The 22,284-nt window shown below is 41.1% G+C and overlaps 1 protein-coding gene across 3 annotated transcripts in view; it reads left to right on the forward strand.

The window, feature by feature from the left end:
* Positions 1-21,392, forward strand: part of Gart (trifunctional purine biosynthetic protein adenosine-3 Gart) — a 39,540-nt gene extending 18,148 nt beyond the window's left edge. For all 3 annotated transcript variants that reach the window (XM_067765175.1, XM_067765176.1, XM_067765174.1), the window contains 8 exons: positions 4,702-5,351; positions 5,423-5,645; positions 14,268-14,439; positions 14,510-14,768; positions 18,294-18,545; positions 18,737-19,555; positions 19,693-20,801; positions 20,872-21,392. In XM_067765175.1, the coding sequence (XP_067621276.1) occupies positions 4,702-5,351; positions 5,423-5,645; positions 14,268-14,439; positions 14,510-14,768; positions 18,294-18,545; positions 18,737-19,555; positions 19,693-20,801; positions 20,872-21,051 (3,664 nt within the window). In that variant the 3' untranslated portion in view covers positions 21,052-21,392. The remainder of the gene's footprint in view (positions 1-4,701; positions 5,352-5,422; positions 5,646-14,267; positions 14,440-14,509; positions 14,769-18,293; positions 18,546-18,736; positions 19,556-19,692; positions 20,802-20,871) is intronic.
* Positions 21,393-22,284: the final 892 nt, after the last annotated feature.

Raw genomic sequence — 22,284 nt, forward strand, 5'->3', positions numbered from 1 at the left:
GAAACCACCCTTGCATTCTTTCTGGAAAATTCGTTCCTTCGTTTTTGTGCGTACATTTGTTTTTGTCAATGCCAGTGTTTCTCTCGCAGATACTTTTGATTTCGCTTTATTTGGCCCATTCGATCCATCAACCTTTGTCGAGTCTTCTCCACTAGTACTCGATTACTACTGAACCCTTTCGCCAAACTGAAGTTAAGTGGTATATTCTGGTTCTTATAACGCATAATCCTTCTTTGCATGTCGATCCTGATGTCATGGTCAACTAAGAAGTCCACTCCCAATATGACTTCATCAATAATCTCCGCTACAACGAATTTGTGTAGAACCCTGACCTCCCCAATTAAGACTTCACATACCACTTCTCCCTGGACTTGGTTACACTCGCCAGTAATCGTACGCAATCTTGCTCCAGGTAATAGCTTTACTCTCCTGTTGACCAAATCAGATCGGATCAAGGAATGAGATGCGCCCGTATCGACAGTCAGTACACGTTCTTTGCCATCCACATTTCCTCTGACGTTAAGACTACTCGATTTTCTTCCAATTTGCGAGACAGATATCACAGGACATTTAACAGCTGGAGCTAGCTCTCGGTTTTTACATCTTGCACGCTGTTGCTCATCTCCTCCCGCTTTGCGTTTACGGCCACCCAAGTTGGAAATACCAGGACCGGTGCTGCAATGACGTGCAATGTGACTTGTGTTACCGCACTTGAAACACTTCATAACTCCGGCATTTTTCTGCTGTAACCACTTCAGTGCTTCCAAAATTGTGTCTACCCAGTCTGGTCTTTCCACTTCCACGCGATGAGCTTTGTACGCTGGCTTACTCAAAAGTGAGGCTGTTTCCTGAGTCAGTGCATGCGATACCGTTTCAGCAAATGTTAGTTTTGGATTCGCATATGTAGCTCGTTTCGCTTCCACATCTCGTATGCCATTTATGAAGCTCTGGATTTTTACCTCTCGGTGTATTCCACGGGTGCGTCCGCATTTGCTAGATTGGCCAGTCTTTCGACATCCGACGCAAACTCCTGCAAAGTCTCTTTCGCTTTTTGGTAGCGATTTTGCAACTCAATTTGATATATCTGTTTCCTATGCTCGCTTCCGTAACGTCTCTCTAGAGCGCTCATCAATGTTTCATAGTTGTTCCGTTCGTACTCTGGAATTGTCTGTAAGATTTCAGCTGCAGGACCTTTCAATGCCACGAACAGTGCAGCAACTTTATCTTCCAGTTGTTCACTGCTGACGTCTTCTCAAACTGAAGCTTGAATACCTGGAAAGGAACAGAACCGTCAAAAGATGGAGTTTTTACCTTCGGATTGCTCGCTGGAACAGCTGGGCGATTTAGTTGTAACTGTTGCATAAGGCCTTTCAACGCTGCTATCTCGGTATACATTTTGTCCTCGAGTTGTAAAATTTTTGCATCCTGCTCTTCCAGTTTCACAAAGAGCTGCGATAATACCTGTTCCGAAATTTGTGTCGACATTCCAGATATACGTGCCTCTTGCGCTTCCAGTTGAGATGACATATATGTCTTCTGTTCTTCCAATTGAGATGAAATTTGCGACGCCATTTCTGAAATGCGTGCCTCATGTGACTCCAGCTGAGATGCCATTGTCGATGTTTGTGCAGATATTGTGCTCGTCACTGTCTGCGGTGTTTCGTTTTTTTCTTCCATTTTTGTTGTTGTTTTGTCGCTATCAAAATGAAAAATATACTCCTCAGCATTGATTACTTCAAATACCATAGCTACACTTAGTCGTCTTTGTAGCTGGGATTTATTGCCAAAAGTAGCCAATCCACGGACTTCCAACTCCTCCTTCAGTTGCTGGATCGTCAATTCACTCAACTTTTCCATGTCCAAGTGGAATTCGAAGTCTTCGGAATTTACTCAACAATTCCTCTTCTGACACCAATTGTAACGAATTTACTGCAATTCCCCTTATTTGTAATCTTCTTCTAACGTTCGAAACACTAAACTGTTGAATAAATAACACCACTATTCAATAATGCAAAATGGCCTTTATTAAAGTACTTTCAAAAATATCACTGCTACTGCTCGACAGATGGAATGCTTAAATCAAACTGATTGTCGCGCCTCTACTGTTGTTGCTTTTATACTCTGTGATTTCTCGTTTGCATACTTCTAGGCTCTTCCAGAATTTACTTAGTTACTGCCATATGATTATAACTACAGATGCACGTGTATAGCTTCTCATATGCGCGTGTATTTGTGAGCGACACTTCCACAATTATAATTGCATACTTTTGGGAGCGTCTCCTCTCCGCTGCGTGTAAGTACATATGTGTAGACATAATGATCGATCTATTGATGTGCATACAAGTCACTGCTTAGCATCGGCTTAGAGATGATAGTATCCCTTAGTGTTGCTAAGGGTAAATTTTTCGACCAAAACACTCCCCAAAACCCAAAAAATATTTTTTTTTTCAAAAAACCGTTGCAAAAACATTGGCGATATTGGGTTTTAAGGAGTGTTTTGGTTGAAAAATGTACCCTTCCGCCATTTTATTTTCGCAGGCTCGAAAATTATTTTTTTGGGTTTGCGTAGTGGAACTTTTTTCCTGAGCCCATATCCTATCGAAAAATCGATGGCGCGATATCGGTTAATAAATCGGCCCAGTCTAATCTACATACATATGTTCAAAATCTGTATACAATTTTCCCCAACATTTGTGTTGCTTTACGTATCTTTTGCACTTGTCACTGTAGCTAGTGCAGAAAGTTCTTTCAGCGTCCTTGCAAGAATCAAAAACTTTCATAGATCGTGTTCTTCTCAAGAGAGAATTTTAGGACTTGCCCAGCTTTGTGTTGAATCCTTTTTGGCAAGACAGTTAAATTTTGATATTATTATAAAAAATTTTGCAGCGAAAAAAGCAAGAAGAGCCACCATTAGATATCCGAACCTTCTATATTGAATAATTAAAATTTATAATCATCATTAAATTTATCAGAAATGTATTAAAATATTACCAAATAACTAGAAAAGATTATTTGAAACAAAAATTTTGTTGATGTAATCCATCAATAATGATTCATGAGTGAAACGTCATTAATTCAAGTTAATCAAATGTATTAGTGGATTTTTTATAGGGGGGCCCGTAAATTGTTTAGTCCCGGGCCCGGATTTTCTCCCTACGGCCCTGCTAGTACCTTAATGGTGCTTTGTTACCGCAACGTACCGGATCTATATCCGGCAAAAGACCATCAACATCGATAACACCCCCGGAGAGTGTCTTTATCGTTAACAACAACAACAACATTTCGTTCAGGAAATGCAAAAATGTTAAATCTGCTCGCAGGGTTAAGAAATATAAAATTTAAATAACCAAGAGAGCAATTTCTGTTGTTCCGGTTCTAAAACTTGGACTTAATTTCTATTTGAACCAATTCTAAACTGATAGATAATATAGGTTGATGGACCGAATGCTCAATTTGTGATGGTGTGCATTGCTTCTTCGAATGCGTTTACTTTACTCTGTCACGACATACCTCCTCATCTAAACTCACGCTTCTTCGCAAGGAGCAGGTGCGACATGGTGATAAATGTTCGTCCCCATGCTATGGGAAGACTGTTACTGACTCCACAAAAGTAGGAGCTTCTAGAGAGCTCCTGCAGTAAGACCTCGAGCATTGGTGGGCAAGAATTAGGTAAAATGCAAAAGAAGTGATAAATTTCGTAAATCTGGACACTGAAGCATCTATGATTTTTATCAGTCCATGAAATGTTTAAAGCTTCTCAAAGGTCGTCTTCCTCTGGAAATTGGTTTGAACACGACTTTTTTCCCTAATTTTCTTATGCTTTTGAGGTATTCTAAGTTTTTAATGCTCGGTTAGAAACACAAAGTCTGGTTCACCAAATCGACCAAGATATCCCAGCCATCTACAGTTAGTTTACTTAGACGCATTGTGTTGGCCGGATTAGACCATAGAGAAAGTGGTATACACTGAATGAGTTTCAGTGAGTATGTGAACAAATGACCACAGGCGTGAGCCTAGTCCAGTAGTTGCGTGAGATTAGTGGGTAACGTCTGAGACTGGACTCACTAAGTATGAATTTAACCTACTACAGTAAAAATATCTCAGTTGTGTTGGTGTCTTATGCGACTTATAAGTCGCACCCCAGCGGGTTAGGGGGTCAGAATATACCCGCGGTAGGTATGCCTGTCGTAAGAGGCGACTAAAATACCAGATTCAAGGGGCTGTGTAGCGCAACCCTTTCAGAGCGCAATATATAGCTTCTCCAAACCCAATTGTCAGCCTCACCTATCCTTGGCGAATCCTGTTTCACTAACAGACGAGGCTCTGGCGACCCCAAGCTCCTCATGAAACTTGGCGGTGGGGAGGGAGGGATGGCCTGAAGGTTTAATGTGTCCATATAAATCGTTCCCGAGATGGTCGGGCTAGCACCTTAATGGTGCTGTGTTACCGGAGCGTATCGGATCTGTATCCGACAAAGGACCATCACATCGATAACACTCCCCAAAGCCTTCGGGGAGTAACCTTATCGCTACAATAACAACAACAACTTATAAGTCGCACACTTTTCCTTTTTGGCAGGCAACCATCTAAGATACGAATTCCTAGAATTTTCTCTTTCAATCATATTTCCTACCCCTAAATATAGTCATTGCTTATTTTCTAATCTTAATATAATTCAATCTAATTTGTATTTCTCTTTAGTGCTCCATACAAAGCGCTCGTAGTCAAAGCTGCAGGCTTGGCTGCCGGCAAAGGTGTCGTAGTAGCAGCAAATAAAGCTGAAGCCTGTCAGGCTGTGGAAGAGATTTTGGGACAACGCAAATTTGGTAGTGCTGGCGAAACAGTGGTTATTGAGGAGCTGCTGGTTGGCGAGGAAGTCTCTGTGTTGGCATTTGTTGATACACAACATGCGCAAGCAATGCTGCCCGCACAAGATCACAAACGTTTGCGTGATGGAGATGAGGGTCCAAATACTGGCGGTATGGGCGCCTACTGTCCTTGTCCATTAATACCACCCGACGATTTGGAACGCATCAATCGAGCTATATTACAAAAAGCAGTGAATGCGCTGCGCCAAGAGGGTATACACTATTGTGGTGTACTCTATGCTGGCCTAATGTTGACCTCGGATGGTCCCAAGGTGTTGGAATTCAATTGTCGTTTTGGTGATCCGGAAACTCAAGTCATACTTCCATTACTCGAGACTGATTTGTATGCTGTAATGAGCGCTTGTGTTGAGAATCGTTTAAAGGAAATAACGCTGGAATGGCGTAAGGATGTAAGTGCTGTGGGTGTGGTCATGGCCAGTGCTGGCTATCCAGAAGCTTCGACAAAGGGTTGCATTATTGAGGGTACAAAATCGTTTTACAAACCGATTAATATTAAATTTTACGAATTACTTTTTTCTCTCTCCTCTCAAAAGGTATACCAGCGAATACGACTAATGAATTGATCTTCCATAGTGGCGTCGCGGTAGGAAAATCTGGTGAATATCTAACTAATGGTGGACGTGTATTGATAGCTGTAGCATTGCGTTCGGATTTACGAAAGGCAGCTTCAGTTGCGACTAAAATGTGTAAAGGCATTACGTTTGTCGGAGCAGATGCCCAGTTCCGTAGTGATATTGCGCAAAAGGCATTCAAAACGTAATTATTAAATGAAGACTCCATACGTATCAAGGGTCGGTTTCTCAAACAATGCAATACAATATGTAGAGAAATCGGCTCTCAGTAGTTTAGATTTGTAAGTATTTATATGACAAAAGAGATTACGCATTACTTAAGACAATTGTGGCGACAACTGATGTAACAGCTTCGATGAAGTTGAAGGTGGAATGCTGCCTAGGCTTGCAATTTCGATTTCTTCATCTGCACCCATTTTTGGGTATTCGTTCTCAAGCACGCCAACTGGGATTTTATAGATTATCGCTGCGTCAGATATTTAGCCCGTCTAGTTATATGCTTAATTGATAATGAAAGGTGTAGACGAATTGTTTCGACTAGAAAACAAGTAAGGAAGGCTAAGTTCGGGTGTAACCGAACATTGCATACTCAGCTAAGAGCTCAGCTACGTTGGTTTCGTAGGGTTTCTTAGATGGTTTATAAGTGGTTTTTAATTCCATATCACATACGTTTGGGAAATATCGACGAAATTGTAGACCAAGAATGACGTTTTTTGGAACGATTTTCCTTCATCCTTTGTCAAATAAGGGAGCATTACCATGTAGGAAAATTAACCTAGGATAAGCCTGGAATGTGTTTGTACGATATGGGTATCAAATTAAAGGTATTAATGAGAGTTTTAAAAGGGAGTGGGCCTAAGTTGTATATGTGAAGGCGTTTTCGAGACATCGGACAAAATGTGGACCAGTGTTACCAAGAACATCATCTGTCGGGTACCGCTAATTTATTTATATATGTAAAACCACAAACAGTATTCCTGTCATAATTCCAAGGGCTTTTGATTTCGCCCTGCAGAACTTTTTCATTTTCTTCTACATAATATGGTAGATGTCACGCCCGTTTTACTTTTTTTTTTTTTAATTATATTTTGCGTCAAAAAACTAATCCAATCACCATGTTTCATCCCTTTTTTGGTATTTGGTATAGAATTATGGAATTTTTTTAATTTTTCGAAATTTTCGATATCGAAAAAGTGGATGTGGTTATAGTCGGATTTCGCCCATTTTTATTACCAAGATAAAGTGAGTTCAGATAACAACGAGAACTAAGTTTAGTTTTATCGAATTTTGCTCGAGTTATCGTGTTAACGGCCGAGCGGAAGGACAGACGGTCGACTGTGTATAAAAACTGGGCGTGGCTTCAACCGAATTCGCCCATTTTCACAGAAAACAGTTATCGTCATAGAAGCCATACCCTTACCAAATTTCACAAGGATTGGTAAATTTTTGTTCGACTTTGTCATTAAAAGTATTCTAGACAAATTAAATGAAAAATGGCGGAGCCACGCCCATTTTGAAACTTTCGTTTATTTTTGTATTTCTTTTTGCACCATATCATTACTGGCGTTGAACGTTGGCATAATTTACTTATATACTGTAAAGATATTCAATTTTTGTTAAAATTTGACTTTCAAAATATTTTTTAAAAAAGTGGGTGTGTTCGTCATCCGATTTTGCTAATTTTTATTAAGCAGACATATAGTAATAAGAGTAACGTTTCTGCCAAATTTCATCATGTTATTTTCACCGACTGCCAAATTACAGCTTGCAAAACTTTTAAATTACCTTCTTTTAAAAGTGGGCGGTGCCACGCCCATTGTCCAAAATTTTACTAACTTTCTATTCTGCGTCATAAGGTCAACCCACCTACCGAGTTTTATCGCTTTATCCGTGTTTGGTAATGAATTATCGCACTTTTCTGGTTTTTCGAAATTTTTGATATCGAAAAAGTGGGCGTGGTTATAGTCCGATTTCGTTCATTTTGAATAGCGATCTGAGAAGAGTGCCCAGGAACTTACATACCAAATTTCATTAAGATACCTCAAAATTTACTCAAGTTATCGTGTTTACGGACGGACGAATGGACGGACGGACGGGCATGGCTAAATGAATTTCTTTTTTCGCCCACATCATTTTGATATATAGAAGTCTATATCTATCTCGATTAGTTTATGCCGTTACGGGGTACCGTTATGCGAACAACTACATCCCTAATCTAATGTTTCCATCATCAATTACTCAAAGCCATACATCAAAACAGCCATGATAAAAAGACTTATGAAGCGTGACCTATGTATCTTCGTCAAGAGAAAATATTACTTCTCAACTGGATATTTAGGGTTGTTTTCGGCAAGCTCCACCTCGAATTCTCGAGGAGTAGACGAAAGGTAGACGAGGAGGTTGGTGGGGGGTAGCGTCTTCCAAGCGGAAGATCCGCGGGATCAAGTATGCGTTGGACAGGATGCTACTCAGTGGTTCAACGTTTAAAGAATCTAACATCTACTCGCATAGCTCAGCTGCTATTAAAGCCCTGAGTATAACGTGCGATCTAGGATGGTCTGGAAATGTATTCGAGGAGATTTAGGCAGAGATTATCTGCAAATTTGCGTCGTGCTAATATTTTATTTTTCTTACAAGTTAGCGGGACATGATCTCTGTATGTTAAGTCGACTCCGAACGGCATTTGCTGAGAAATGACAGAAATATACTTCAAGTGTTTACCAAGTCCGTCGTAGTGTAAACCAGGTCCGTCGGGCGTTTCAAGTTGAAAACTGTTTTTAAAGTATTTTTTTGTTCCTTTTCAGGCTACTTGAACCCAGGACCCTCATTGTGGAAGGCGAGCACGCTATCTCCACACCACGTAGTCGCTTGCGTATGCGTAGAACTATTTTTTTTTTTGTTAATGAATATAGCAATAGATGGATGTAGGCCTAGGATATCAAGGGGATGGTGGCGTATACCGTAAAGTACCGTTAAATTCATGCTACTTATTTACTTGATTGGATGCAACGACTTATGTATGGCTCGGATTCATGGAAGGTATTAAGTGTTTGGGAGAGAAGTTTCCGGAAATACGAAATTCACGTGATACCAACGGCGTGTACTGACGGAAGTTTAATGCCAAGCTGTATGAGCTATGTTGAGATATGAACATAGCGCAGCATATAAAGACTGCGTTGGCTAGGCCATGTTATGCGAATGTAGGAAGACGCTTCAGCCCATAAAGTATTTCAACACTCGTGATAAGTAGAAGCATGGCGGAACTATACAAGGTGGCAGCATTATGACATACCTACAACCAGAAATAAAAGTTCCATGTACTTTGTTTTTGTAAATTCGATGGGGTAATGTCAAAATCGTACTGCGCCGGAAGTTGATGTATCAAATAAAATAACAAGTAAGGAAGGCTAAGTTCGGGTGAAACCGAACATTACATACTCAGCTGAGAGCTAAGGAGACAAAATGAGGGAAAATCACCATGTAGGAAAATGAACCTAGGGTAACCCTGGAATGTGTTTGTATGACATGTGTATCAAATAGAAGGTATTAAAGAGTATTTTAAGAGGGAATCATAGTTCTATAGGTGGACGCCATTTGGGGATATCGCCATAAAGGTGGACCAGGGCTGACTCTAGAATTTGTTTGTACGATATCGGTATCAAATGAAAGGTGTCAATGAGTATTTTAAAAGGGCGTGCGCCTTAGTTATATAGGAGGACGCCTTTTCGAGATATCGCCATAAAGGTGAACCAGGAGTGACTCTAGAATTTGTTTGTACAATATGGGTCTCAAACGAAAGGTGACAATGAGTATTTTAAAAGGGAGTGGGCCTTAGTTCTATAGGTGGACGACTTTTCGAGATATCGCCATAAAGGTGGACCAGGGGTGACTCTAGAATGTGTTTGTACAATATGGTATCAAATTAAAGGTATTAATGAGGGTTTTAAAATGGAGTGGTTGCAGTTTTATATGTGAAGGCGTTTTCGAGATATCGACCAAAATGTGGACCAGGGTGACCCATAACATCATCTGTCGGGTACCGCTAATTTATTTATATATAGTAATATCACGAACAGTGTTTAAACGACTTAAACTATGACTTTTTTCCTTTCGTTTGTTTCATTAGCCATTGAGTGTGCTTGTAATTCTCAACTTGTTAGTGAAATATTCTAAAGATATAGTTTTAGTTTTTAATTTAAAATTGAGGTTCTTCGAGTAGAAGATGGGGTGCCAATACCTCAGAGCCCAGTGCTCGCCTCCATATCACATTGTTTAAGGGTTCTTCAAGTAGAAGATGAGGTGGCTCATTAGAGCGAAACCTCAGAGCCCACAGTGCTCGCCCCCAATGAATAAATACAAGAGGTTCTTCAAATAGAAGATGAGGTGGCTCATTAGAGCGAAACCTCAGAGCCCCCAGTGCTCGCCCCCAATGAATAAATACAAGGGGTTTTTCAAAGCAAAACAAGGTGGCTCATCCCGCAGCCAATACCTTGGAGCCCCCAGTGCTCGCCCCCAATGAATAAATACAAGGTGTAACAGGTACATAGTGACCTCACTCTAAATAAATTTTAAAAATAACAAACAAATACATTAAAATAAAGATATCATAAATAAGGTGTACCGATGCTTTGCATCGTCCCGTATTTTAAATACACCATAAACAAAATAAAATAACATACAGTCCATTAAAATAGTAATTTAAAAAATAAAAAAAAAGATAATAAATTTAAAAAATGCTTGCAGTGGGCTTTGAACCCGCAACCCCAAACGTGTGAGTCGGGTAAGTCATCCAGTGTGCCACAACTCACACGCATACAAGCACATCAAATTACTCCCTTATAACTCACACTAAACTGCTCGCCCTTAACTGCCCCACCGCTTAGCTAAACAGTTATCCTTCCAAGATTCCAAAGGCTTTTGACTTCGCCCTGCAAAACTTTTTCATTTTCTTCTACTTGATATGGTAGGTGTCACACCCATTTTACAAAGTTTTTTTCTAAAGTTATATTTTGCGTAAATAAACCAATCCAATTACCATGTTTCATCCCTTTTTTTATATTTGGTATAGAATTATGGCATTTTTTTCATTTTTCGAAATTTTCGATATCGAAAAAGTGGGCGTGGTCATAGTCGGATTTCGGCCATTTTTTATACCAATACAATGTGAGTTCAGGTAAATACGTGAACTGAGTTTAGTAAAGATATAAAAATCGTTAAGTTATCGTGTTAACGGCCGAGTGGAAGGGCGGTCGACCGACTGTGTATAAAAACTGGGAGTGGCTTCAACCGATTTCGCCCTTTTTCACAGAAAACAGTTATCGTCCTAGAATCTAAGCCCCTACCAAATTTCACAAGGATTTGTATGTTTTTATTCGACTAGACAAATTAAATGAAAAAGGGCGGAGCCACGCCCATTTTGAAATTTTCTTTTATTTTTGTATTTTGTTGCACCATATCATTACTGGAGTTGAATGTTGACATAATTTACTTATATACTGTAAAGATATTACATTTTTTGTTAAAATTTTACTTTAAAATTTTTTTTAAAGTGGGCGTGGTCGTTCTCCGATTTTGCAAATTTTTATTAAGCATACATATGGTAATAGGAGTAACGTTCCTGCCAAATTTCATCATGGTATCTTCAGCGACTGCCAAATTACAGCTTGCAAAAATTTTAAATTACCTTCTTTTAAAAGTGGGCGGTGCCACGCCCATTAACCAAGATTTTACTAATTTTCTATTCTGCGTCATAAGTTCAACTCACCTACAAAGTTTCATCGCTTTATCCGTCTTTGGTAATGAATTATCGCACTTTTTCGGTTTTTCGAAATTTTCAATATCGAAAAAGTGGGCGTGGTTATAGTCCGATATCGTTCATTTTAAATAGCCATCTGAGATGAGTGCCCAGGAACCTACATACCAAATTTTATCAAGATACCTCAAAATTTACTCAAGTTATCGTGTTAACGGACAGCTTTATCCGTCTTTGCCAATGAATTATCGCATTTTTCGGTTTTTCGAAATTTTCGATATCGAAAAAGTGGGCGTGGTTAGAATCCGATATCGTTCATTTTAAATATCGATCTGAGATGATTGCCCAGCAACCTATATACCAAATTTCATCAAGATACCTCAAAATTTACTCAAGTTATCGTGTTAACGGACAGACGGACGGACGGACATGGCTCAATCAAATTTTTTTTCGATACTGATGATTTTGATATATGGAAGTCTATATCTATCTCGATTCCTTTATACCTACCTATACAACCAACGGTTATCCAATCAAAGTTAATATACTCTGTGAGCTCTGCTCAACTGAGTATAAAAAGTACACAATCAGCTGTCCCGTGCTGCCACCTTGTATAGTTCCATCATGAGTAGAAGAGGAGGGGAGACCTGCACTGCTACAACAACAACAACCTGCAATGTGTTGCGAGAGACAGGTGGCGGAAGACTTGATCTTAATTGTGGCTCCCAATTGGTGTCAGGTATCGCAAGGTCGGGATTACTGCCTTTAATAGATAAAAGTAAAATATGCCAGGCGCGACAACCTCCGAAGAGTTTTGAGGCCGAGCTTCTCTTCCAATTTACGTCGTGCTCCTTATAATTTTCCTGCAAATTGGCTGGACGGGACCTACATGTTTTACGCCGACTTCGAACGGCATCCGCAAGACCGATGAGTTTTCACTGAGAAACTTTTCATGGCAGAAATACATTCGGAGTGTTTGCAAAATCATTGCCTAGCGGCGACGCCACTTAGAAGGACTTTTTTATAATTGAGAAAACTTGTTTCTAAACTTTTGATGTTGCTTTGTCCGGGAATCGAACCCAGGATCTTTGGTGTGGCAGGCGGAGCATGCTATCACCACACTACGGTTAAGCGCCAATTAGTAATGAAAACATGAATGTACCGTTATCGCTTTATTACTATCTTTGTCGACATCCAGGATAGGCGACTGACATCAAAGGGACACGTTCTATTAATAGCTTGACGGGTATATTAGGGAAGCACATTCGTTTGTTCCTAGTTTAGTTATGGGAAAGTAAGGTCCGGTTTTTTAGTGCTAGTTTAAACTCCAGTTAAAGTTGACTGGAGTTTAATCTTTCCACTTTGTTCGATATCATACAAATTTGCTGTGAGTGGGCTCTCCTTTAACTGGAGTTTAGACTCGCACTGAAAAACGGGACCTAAGTAGTTCAATGTGGATTAAGATTGTAATATCTGGTTGCTAGAATGTGACCCATCCGACACGCACTTAGGGCATCCAACATGGAAATAAATGTTTTCGAGTGGAGGTATTGGAAATCCAACTTTATGACATACAAACACAATCGACGAAGTGCTACCAAATATATCGTTGAAATCATAGTCCTTAAGACGAGATGTTGCTGTTGTAGCGATAAGGACACTCCCCGAAGGTTACATCGATGTTTATGGTCCTTTGCCGGATTCAGATCCGGTAACAAGCACCATTAAGGTACCAGCCCGACCATCTCGGGAACGATTTAGTATGACCACATGAAACCTTCTAGGTCATCCCACCCTCTAGATCCATGAGGAACTTATGATCGCTAGATACTCTGCTGCTTAAGAAACAGTGTTCGTCACGTGTAGATGAGGTTGACAATTGGGTATTTTAGTTGCCTCTTACGATGTGCATACCTGCCGTGGGTATATTCTAAGCCCCCTAACCCAAGATAATAATGGCCTTAATCAGCGACGGAAAATAATAATTTTTTTTCCGAGTCGAAAAATTCCTGGTCAAAAAATTGTCCTCGGTGAAATTGTCCTCGGTTTGAGTTCACAGGTATCCCTATAGCAATATCATGTCGAATCATGCATCCTTTTTATTTTTCGAACTTTTTCCATAAAAGTCCCCATATAAAAGTAAAATCTGTATGTTTATTTTTTGAGTCCGATAGAACTAGTTAAACTCGGACTTTTAAAAATAAAAGTCCGGAAATAAAAGTTAAATCCGGACTTTTATTTTTTAAGGCCAAAATAAAAGACCGGCTTGATAACAAAGAAACGGCTTATCCGAATTAAAATTTTTTAACTTTTATTTCCGAACTTTTATTTTTAAAAGTCCTAGTTTAACTAGTTCTATCGGACTCAGGTAATAAAAGTCCGAAAATAATTTTTATCTTGATCCAAATATATTAAAAGTCCAAATTAATAGTTTTGAAATCACTTATATTATAAAAGGAATAACAGTTTCCGCCCTCGTCGTAATCGAGAGAACTGTTCACTCAAGATTATAACTGCGCATGTTTATTCGCGTAAAAACATTGCGAGTGCCCAGATTGCCAAAAAAATAAAACTAATAACCCTTAAATTCGCAATCACCTCAATTATGAGTCGATAAAAAAACAGTTATCGATATTTCTAAATTTCAACCCTAAACTCGGTTTGTACAAACCATCAGCACCACCGTTTCATACATAAAGCGTGTTCTACAAACATTCCAATTGCATTATTTCATATCAATAACTTTTAATTTAATTAACTATAGACCTTAAATTAAAGTATATTCAGGATTTAAAGAACCAAGTCAAGTCTGCAAACCAGTGTATTTCATGAAGCTGTGAAGTGAAAAATGATGTTTATTCAACAACAAAAACGAATGACCTTCATAATGCGTAGTTTTGTTTTGTATAACAACATTGGGTACTTACTTGATGGATTATAAGGATATACTGCACGAACATATGTATGTACATATCTGTAAATTTAATAAATATTTTGTATGCAAAAATTGAAAAAGAAAAAACTAATTTAATTGTTGTTTTATTTAATCGACAGGCTTAAGGCATATGCACCAACGCTACATGCTCTCTCCTATAAGGACAGTGGCGTTGACATTGATGCTGGCGATGATTTGGTACAACGAATAAAACCATTGTCACGCGGCACACAACGACCTGGCGTCGTTGGTGGTCTGGGTGGATTTGGTGGCTTATTTCGCTTAAATGAGGTGAGCACTGGTCTTGTGCAATTATTGTGCGGCAGTAGATACTAAAACGTAGCACTTCTTATACTCATAGCTTGACTATAAAAATCCGGTCATATGTGAAGCCATCAATGGTGTGGGTACAAAAATTAAGCTAGCGCTTGAGCTAAAAATATACGAAAGTATTGGATATGATTTGGTTGCAATGTGTGTCAATGATGTGCTGGAATCCGGTGCAGAGCCAGTTGCTTTTCTGGATTATATAGCTTGTGGTAAATTGCAAGTGCCTGTAGCCGCACAAATTGTTAAGGGCATGTCAGAGGGCTGTCGTGCTGCAAATTGTGCGCTATTAGGTGAGTTAATTGGCAGCGAATTTTAAAGCTTATTCCTTTGTGCGAGTATATAAGAAAACTAATTTGTATACCCAGCTGTGTAAGCAGGTACTCAAGTATTGTAACATTCTGTAACCAACATAAAATTGTAGCATTTAACGTAAGTCATAAGCTTATAGGCTTGATGCTTTGCTCTCCCAGAACCTTAGTGTCTCCTAGAAAGGGTTAGGATGTTCAATGTGGTCATATTAAATCGTTCGTACCTTAATGGTGCTTACGCGTAGGCAGATTAAAACTGAGCTAGGTTGATGCGCCATTCGCAGACCGGTCGGCAGAGGAACTCCGCAGGGCGGCGTTCTCTCCGCTACTTTGGGTGGTTACCGTCAACCAACTAATACGCCTCATGGAGGCAGAAGGTCACCAAGTGATCGCGTATGTAGATGACATCTGCGTCACGATGCGGGGGAAATTTCCGCAAACTCTTTGCAACCTAATGGAAGGGCACTATCCAAAATTTCGCACTGGGCACCACCCACAGGTTTGGAAGTCAACCCGGATAAAACCCTGCTTGTGCTCTTCACGAGGAGGTACAAAGTACCAACTCTAACACCGCCAAGAATTGTGCGCCGATTCTTCTTTATGGTGCCTTGGTCTGGTGGCCTGCACTAGCTAAAAGTACCTATCTTAAAATCCTTGCAACGGAGTTCGGAGCTCTGCATTACCGGGGCTCGGCTCCACTCCGTCTGAAGCACTCAACACAATGCTATACCTTCCACCTCTTGACCTGGTGGCGAAGGAAATAGCGGTCGTCGCCGCCCTACGCATAAGGGAAACAGGTCTCTGGTCAAATGGATGTAGTGGACACGCAACAATTCTGGGCGCGAACGCCACAGTCCCAATACCGGTACGCACTCACGCCAAAGAACGTATTCGTTAAAAACTATAGTATATATATACCATCGCGACAAGACTGGAATACCAGACAACATACGGTACCGGGTGCCATCAACATATTCACGGATGGTTCTAAGCTTGACGGGAAGGTGGCAGCAGGCCTCTTTTCAACGGATCAGGGTCTAGAGGTCTATTTTCGCCAACCAGATCACTGTAGTGTTTACCAAGCGGAAATGCTGGCAATACACAGGGCTGTGAATCATCTCGGGTATATGCCTAAGGATGGTAAACGGGTGCTTATTTTCTCAGACAGCCAGGCCGCATCAAAGGCCCTGGACTCATTCGTCGACAACGCAAAGTCGGTCACTGAATGCCGCAGATCTCTTACCGAGATGGCTCAGCACTTCAGTATCAGCCTTATATGGGTACCTGGGCTCAGGGATATTGAAGGCAACTGCAGAGCAGACGAGCTGGCCAGAAGAGGCACCACCGACCATATCCTTCCGGGAAATTATTCGGTAGGTATACCCACGGCCACTTTCAGGCTTCGTGGTAACACAAGCACTATAAGAATTGCAAATGGACTATGGTCAGCCATATCAACGTGTGAGATATCCAGGCTAACGTGGCCCTCATATGACAAGGGGCGCACAAGAGCGCTTCTGATTTTAAACAAATCAGTTCTATCGTCCCTGATTAGGGTTCTAACAGGGCATTGTTTAATAGGCACGCATGATGAATGGGAGTAACGACCTTCGACTATTGTCGCAGCTGCAGATGTACAGAAGAGGAGGGGAGCGTCCTTGGGCGCTTCCCAAGGCAGTCGGTTCTATCTACCGGAGCGACTCGGGATTTTTCCCAATGAAGGACTGTCATTTCAGTGTGACCCCATTTAATTTGTTGCGTCCCTCCCACAAATTGTCATCCTCCCAGCAGCTCCTTGCAGCAGGACTGCTCCATGGCCTGAAGGTTTAATGTGGCCACATAAATCGTTCCCGAGATGGTCGGGCTAGCACCTTAATGGTTCTGTGCTACCGGAGCGTACCGGATCTGTATCCGGCAAAGGACCATCACATCGATAACACTCCCCAAAGCCTTCGGGGAGTAACCTTATCGCTACAACAACAACAGGACTGCTCCATATTCTCTTACTCCGGGAAGGCATCGAATCCAATCCGGGTCCGTCTCCTGACCCCGGTCCTGAGAAATGGTTTTGCTGCATCTGCCAGAAAATAATCTTTTTAGGACGGTCATACTCTGTTCAGTATGTCTCGTGCAAGGGATGGTTGCATCGGACAGGTTGTTCTGGGCTTGATCCCAAAACCCGACGTCCACGTAACTTTTATAAATATTTTGTGGCTCCTTGCTGTTCACGCCCAAGGGCGTCCCGTAGTCTACGCCAAAGCCCCCCGCCCCCCACTACCTTCCAGCAGCCCCGCTGCTCAGCAAGCCACAACAAGTACCCGCTGCTGCTCGCGCCCCACGGCGCCAACAACTCAAACAGCTGATACCACTCATACCTACTACCTTCGTAGTAGAGTTGGTAGCAATGCTGAGCATCCGCCCCCGTCTTTTCCCCCCTCTTTTCCGGCAGCAATCGTGCAGGTCAAGGAAACAGACTCTTAGTCCCTACCTCCGTTTGCACCGTCTGCCAGCACAGAATATATAGGTTTGCGACATCCGCCCAATGCAGCTCTTGCCTTGGGTGGTGCCACTTTCCTAGATGTTCTGGGCTCCGCGACGGCAACCCCCCCACGGGTTTCATCGCGCCATGTTGCCAGGTCGCAAACCCAAATCATCCGGGTACCCCAATGCTTGCCCAAGGACGCCCAGTCCCAGGGCCACAACAGCAATTGCGTCCTGACCTTCCACAACCCTCACTCACCCCCAGAGTGGCGGCGTCTCCCCTTATGCACTTCAGAATTCTGCAGTTAAACTGTAATGGACTAACTGGGAAGATTACGGAGATAGTCGATTTCATGAAGCGGCACAGCATCCGCATTGCTGCGATTCAAGAGACTAAACTCACAGCAAGATCTGCATTGCACATCTGCTCTTGGTATAATGTCCACAGGAAAGACCGCGAGAGCGGAAATGGAGGCGGTCTCGCGTTTATCATACACCACTCTGTGCAATATTATATATTTGATCCTGGCATCGACCGCAGGGACAATGTCTTAGAACGTCAAGGCCTATCTGTCCGGTCGTTGGAGGATGTTGATGACAATTTGTGATCGGTCGCGGCTATTAGGTGGGGCGAGCATTGCTACAACAACAACAACAGGGGAGTGTCCAGCACCTTCTCTGCCATTGTCCAGCGCTTAGTAGGAGTAGGTTGGCCATCCTTGGTAAACCTTTTCTACATGACCTTGCTGAGGTCTCTAGCTATGAAGTCAAGGCTCTAGCAAAATACATAAATTCCACGAAGTGGTTTGACCCGCTTTAGGCAGGGTAGGGGTCCTCTTTGAGACCGTATAGGGTATTACAATGGGCCCATTGGTGGCCTAAGTAGTGAGCTGTTACCATAGTGTCCAGCTCAGCCCTCGCAACCTAACCTAACCTAATGGTGCCTGTCACCGGAAGGTACCGCATTAATATCTGAAACCATTTCGGGCCTCCTATTCAAATCTTTCCTTTTTATTTCATGTATAGGTGGTGAAACTGCTGAAATGCCGTCTGTGTATGAGGTGGGTAAATATGATGTTGCTGGTTACTGTGTGGGTATTCTAGAGGCAGGCAAGGAGTTGCCGAAATTTAAGCAGTACGAAGAAGGTGATTTGCTGATCTCATTGCCAGCGAATGGCCTACACTGTGCAGGCTTTCATGCTTTGCTGAAACAGCTAGAAATGGCAGACACTGATTTGTCAGAGAAGTGCGAATTTAGCAGTGGCAGTAAAACATTAGGTAAGATAAAAAAGATAAATTTAGAAATAGTATAATAATCTCTCTCAACGTCATAAGCTTGTAATATAACTTGTGTGTATAATGAATTTCATCATTTATTGGATAAATGGTATCTCTCTTTACGTGCCTTTACATAGGGCATGACAATGCTTTTACTAAAATATAAGAAAAATTTATTTAATTTTTTTTAGGTCAAGAACTATGTGAACCATCACGTATTTATGTTAATGAAATACTCTCCCTCTTAAGGGAATGCGAAATTAAAGCCATATCACACATTACTACGGGCTTACTGCCAGATGTGCAACGTATTATACCACCGGATCATGAAATCTCTCTAGATTTTGGTGATCTCAAAATACCTCCCATCTACGGTTGGTTGGCCGCAAAGCTACGTTTAAGTACACAAACTCTTTTAGATAATCTGAACTGCGGTATTGGTTTGGTGTTGATTGTACCAAAAAAATGTACTATTTGGAAAAAGCTTTTAGGATCAGGTGCTAAAGTATTTGGTGTATTGAAACGTAAGCTACAGACTTGTCATCAAAAGCATCAAATTGAAGTGCGTAATTTTGTGGAAGGTTTGCAAAAATTAGCTGATCGTTTTGGTGGCCTATCAGAACGAAATACACGTACATTGGATGAGCCACATCAACGCGATTTGGGATTGGAGCTGTGCGATGCAGCAATGACGCAGCAGCGAAATGAATCTTATACCACAAAATTAGGTAGACGTTTAACGCCCATACCAACTTTGTATAAGGATCCCGTACTTGTGTTGGGTACAGATGGTGTGGGTACTAAAATAACGATTGCACAGCAGACTGAGCGTAATGGAACTGTGGGTATCGACTTGGTGGCGATGTGCGTGAATGATATTTTGTGTAATGGTGCTGAACCGTTAACTTTTTCAAGCTACTATACATGCGGTGACTTGGTGGAGGAAATGGCGGCAACAATAACAAGTGGTATAATTGAAGGAGCATCACAAGCGGGCAGCAGTTTAGTTGGTAAGTGGGGAAAGATTAGAAGTGAATGTTAAGAAAAGGCAAAAATTTAAGATAAAAGTCTATATTAAGACAAAAAAATACAAAAGAGAACATTGCATTTCACATTATTTGCTACATTATCTCTTTGTACTTTCCAGAGACACATATTGCCGAAGTGCCCTTGCTGTATCCCTCCGATGTCTATGATCTCGCTGGCTTCTCACTAGGCATCACCGAATATAATCGCCTACTGCCACGCACCGATGATATAAGCGAGGGCGACGTACTCATCGGTCTACCGTCCTCAGGCGTACACAGCAATGGATTTAGTTTGGTACATACCATTATGAAACGTGCAGGTGTCACTTTTCAAGATAAAGCACCATTTAGTAATCGCACTTTCGGCGAAGAATTCCTCACCCCAACACGCATTTATGTCAAAGCACTTTTACCGCTTATACAACAAGGTCATATAAAAGCCTTAGCACATATTACCGGTGGTGGTCTAACAGAAAATATTCCACGCGTATTACAAAAAAACATATCTGTACAATTAGATGCCACAGCATGGAATATACCACCAGTTTTCGGTTGGCTAGCCGAGCAAGGCAATGTAACACCCGCCGAAATGCAGCGTACGTATAATTGTGGTTTGGGTATTATTTTGGTAATTGCACCCGAGCATGAGCACACAATTTTAGCGGATCTTGAATATAGTGAACGTGCTACACGTGTGGGTGTGGTTTATAAACGCAGTAACCCCGACGAACCTCAAGTTGTTGTGAAAAATTTCAAACGTTGTTTACAAAGTGTACAACAATTACAAAGTAAACCACGTAAACGTGTTGCAGTACTCATATCTGGCAATGGTAGCAATTTACAAGCACTCATCGATGCTTGTCGTGATACATCGCAGGGTGTGCATGCCGATGTGGTATTAGTTATATCGAATAAGCCCGATGTTATGGGTATTGAACGCGCGCAAAAAGTTGGAATACCTGCATTTGTGGTATCGCATAAGTTATATGCAAAACGTGAAGACTTCGACGCAGAAGTGAGTCGCATTCTAATGGAGTACAAAGTGGATTTGGTGTGTTTGGCTGGATTTATGCGTATATTGAGTGAGAAATTTGTGCGGCAATGGAAGGGCCGTCTCGTGAATATACACCCTTCACTGCTACCAAAACATCCAGGTTTAAAAGTGCAAAGGAAGGCACTGGAAGCAGGTGATAAGGAGTCTGGCTGTACAGTACATTTTGTGGATGAGGTAAACTAGGAGCAATATGCAAAATTTTACTGACTTGATTATTTAATAAACATTTGTTTGTTGCTTGCAGGGCGTCGATACTGGTGCAATTATTGTACAAGCTAGTGTACCAATCTTACAAAATGACACCGAAGAAAGTTTAACAAATCGCATACATGTTGCTGAACATTTTGCTTTTCCAAAAGCTTTGCGTCTATTAGCCGCGGATGCTGTAAATCTTTGCCAGAATGGCAAAACATCTACCTGCTAAATTTGTACAATTATATTCGGGCCATGCACTTAAGTGTATTTACGAAATTTCTTAGTTACTAGTTATAAATATTCTTCTAATCATAGGCTACTTAAAGGTGCATACTTGTGCAGCTGTTGGAAGATGTTGTACGTTATTGTAGAACGTGCCTTCCGTGTAATTAATTTCTTAAAATGCATTTATGTATACAAAAGACATTTTATGTTGGAACATTGAAATTCACACTTACAATAGTTTACACATTTTGGGTATTCCAAAACAAGTTTTTTCTTTCAAAAAAAAAAATATAGTATATAGTTTAAATCGCTTTAAATAAAGTATATACATATAAAAATAATAGAGCTTCAGAGAGTATTTAGAGTGACACAAACTAACTTTTTTTTTGGGCCACTTCGGCAAATTGTGCTGGTTTCCTTGGGCTTCGGTTAGAATAACTTGATTACAAATTTTAGAAAGAACGCACCATTAGGAAAGTTGAAGTACTGCCAGTAATTTAAAATTTATTTTAATGAGTCTGAGTCTTCTTCCGCGGTACTAGTGTATATACTGGCTTGAAGCTGGTGTTGTTGTTGTAGCGATAACGACACTCGGCGAAGGCCTTGGGGAGTGTTATCGATCTTGATGGTCCTTTGCCGGATGCATATCCGGTACGTTCCGGTAACAAACACCATAAATGTACTAGCCCGACCATCTCGGGAACGTTTTGGTATGACTACATTAAACCTACTAGGCTATACCGCCCTCCCTACATGAAACCTACTAGGCCATACCTGAACCTTCAGCGCGAATACTCCAATGAAACAATTGCCATACTCAGTGACAGTGACAGTCAGGCCGCCCTCAAGGCGATTTTGGGCCTTGGGCCGTTCTTGCCAGTAGGCCCACAGGAAATTAGAGAGCATCTAATAGTAGAAGAAAGGGAAAAGAGGGAAGAACACTGGCGTAATATGCCAGGCCTTAGACAATCTAAGTTACTGTTAGGGGGTTACAACACAACTCGATATAGGGCATTAACAGGCCTTTCGAAAGATAACCTAAGAATCCTAACAGCTATATGCATATATATAACAGCAGCGAGCAGACGTGAAAACCTTGTACACATTTTTCGAGCAGGAAAATTGTGGTAAAGCATTTTAAAAAATTAATAAAAAGTTGTGCAAAATAAAGTGTTTTGTTCGCGCTTCACAAAATGTAACAAATAATGTGATAATACGTTATTGAATTCCTAATATA

Source organism: Eurosta solidaginis, chromosome 2, assembly GCF_040869045.1.
Source record: "Eurosta solidaginis isolate ZX-2024a chromosome 2, ASM4086904v1, whole genome shotgun sequence".
Lineage (NCBI taxonomy): Eukaryota > Metazoa > Arthropoda > Insecta > Diptera > Tephritidae > Eurosta > Eurosta solidaginis.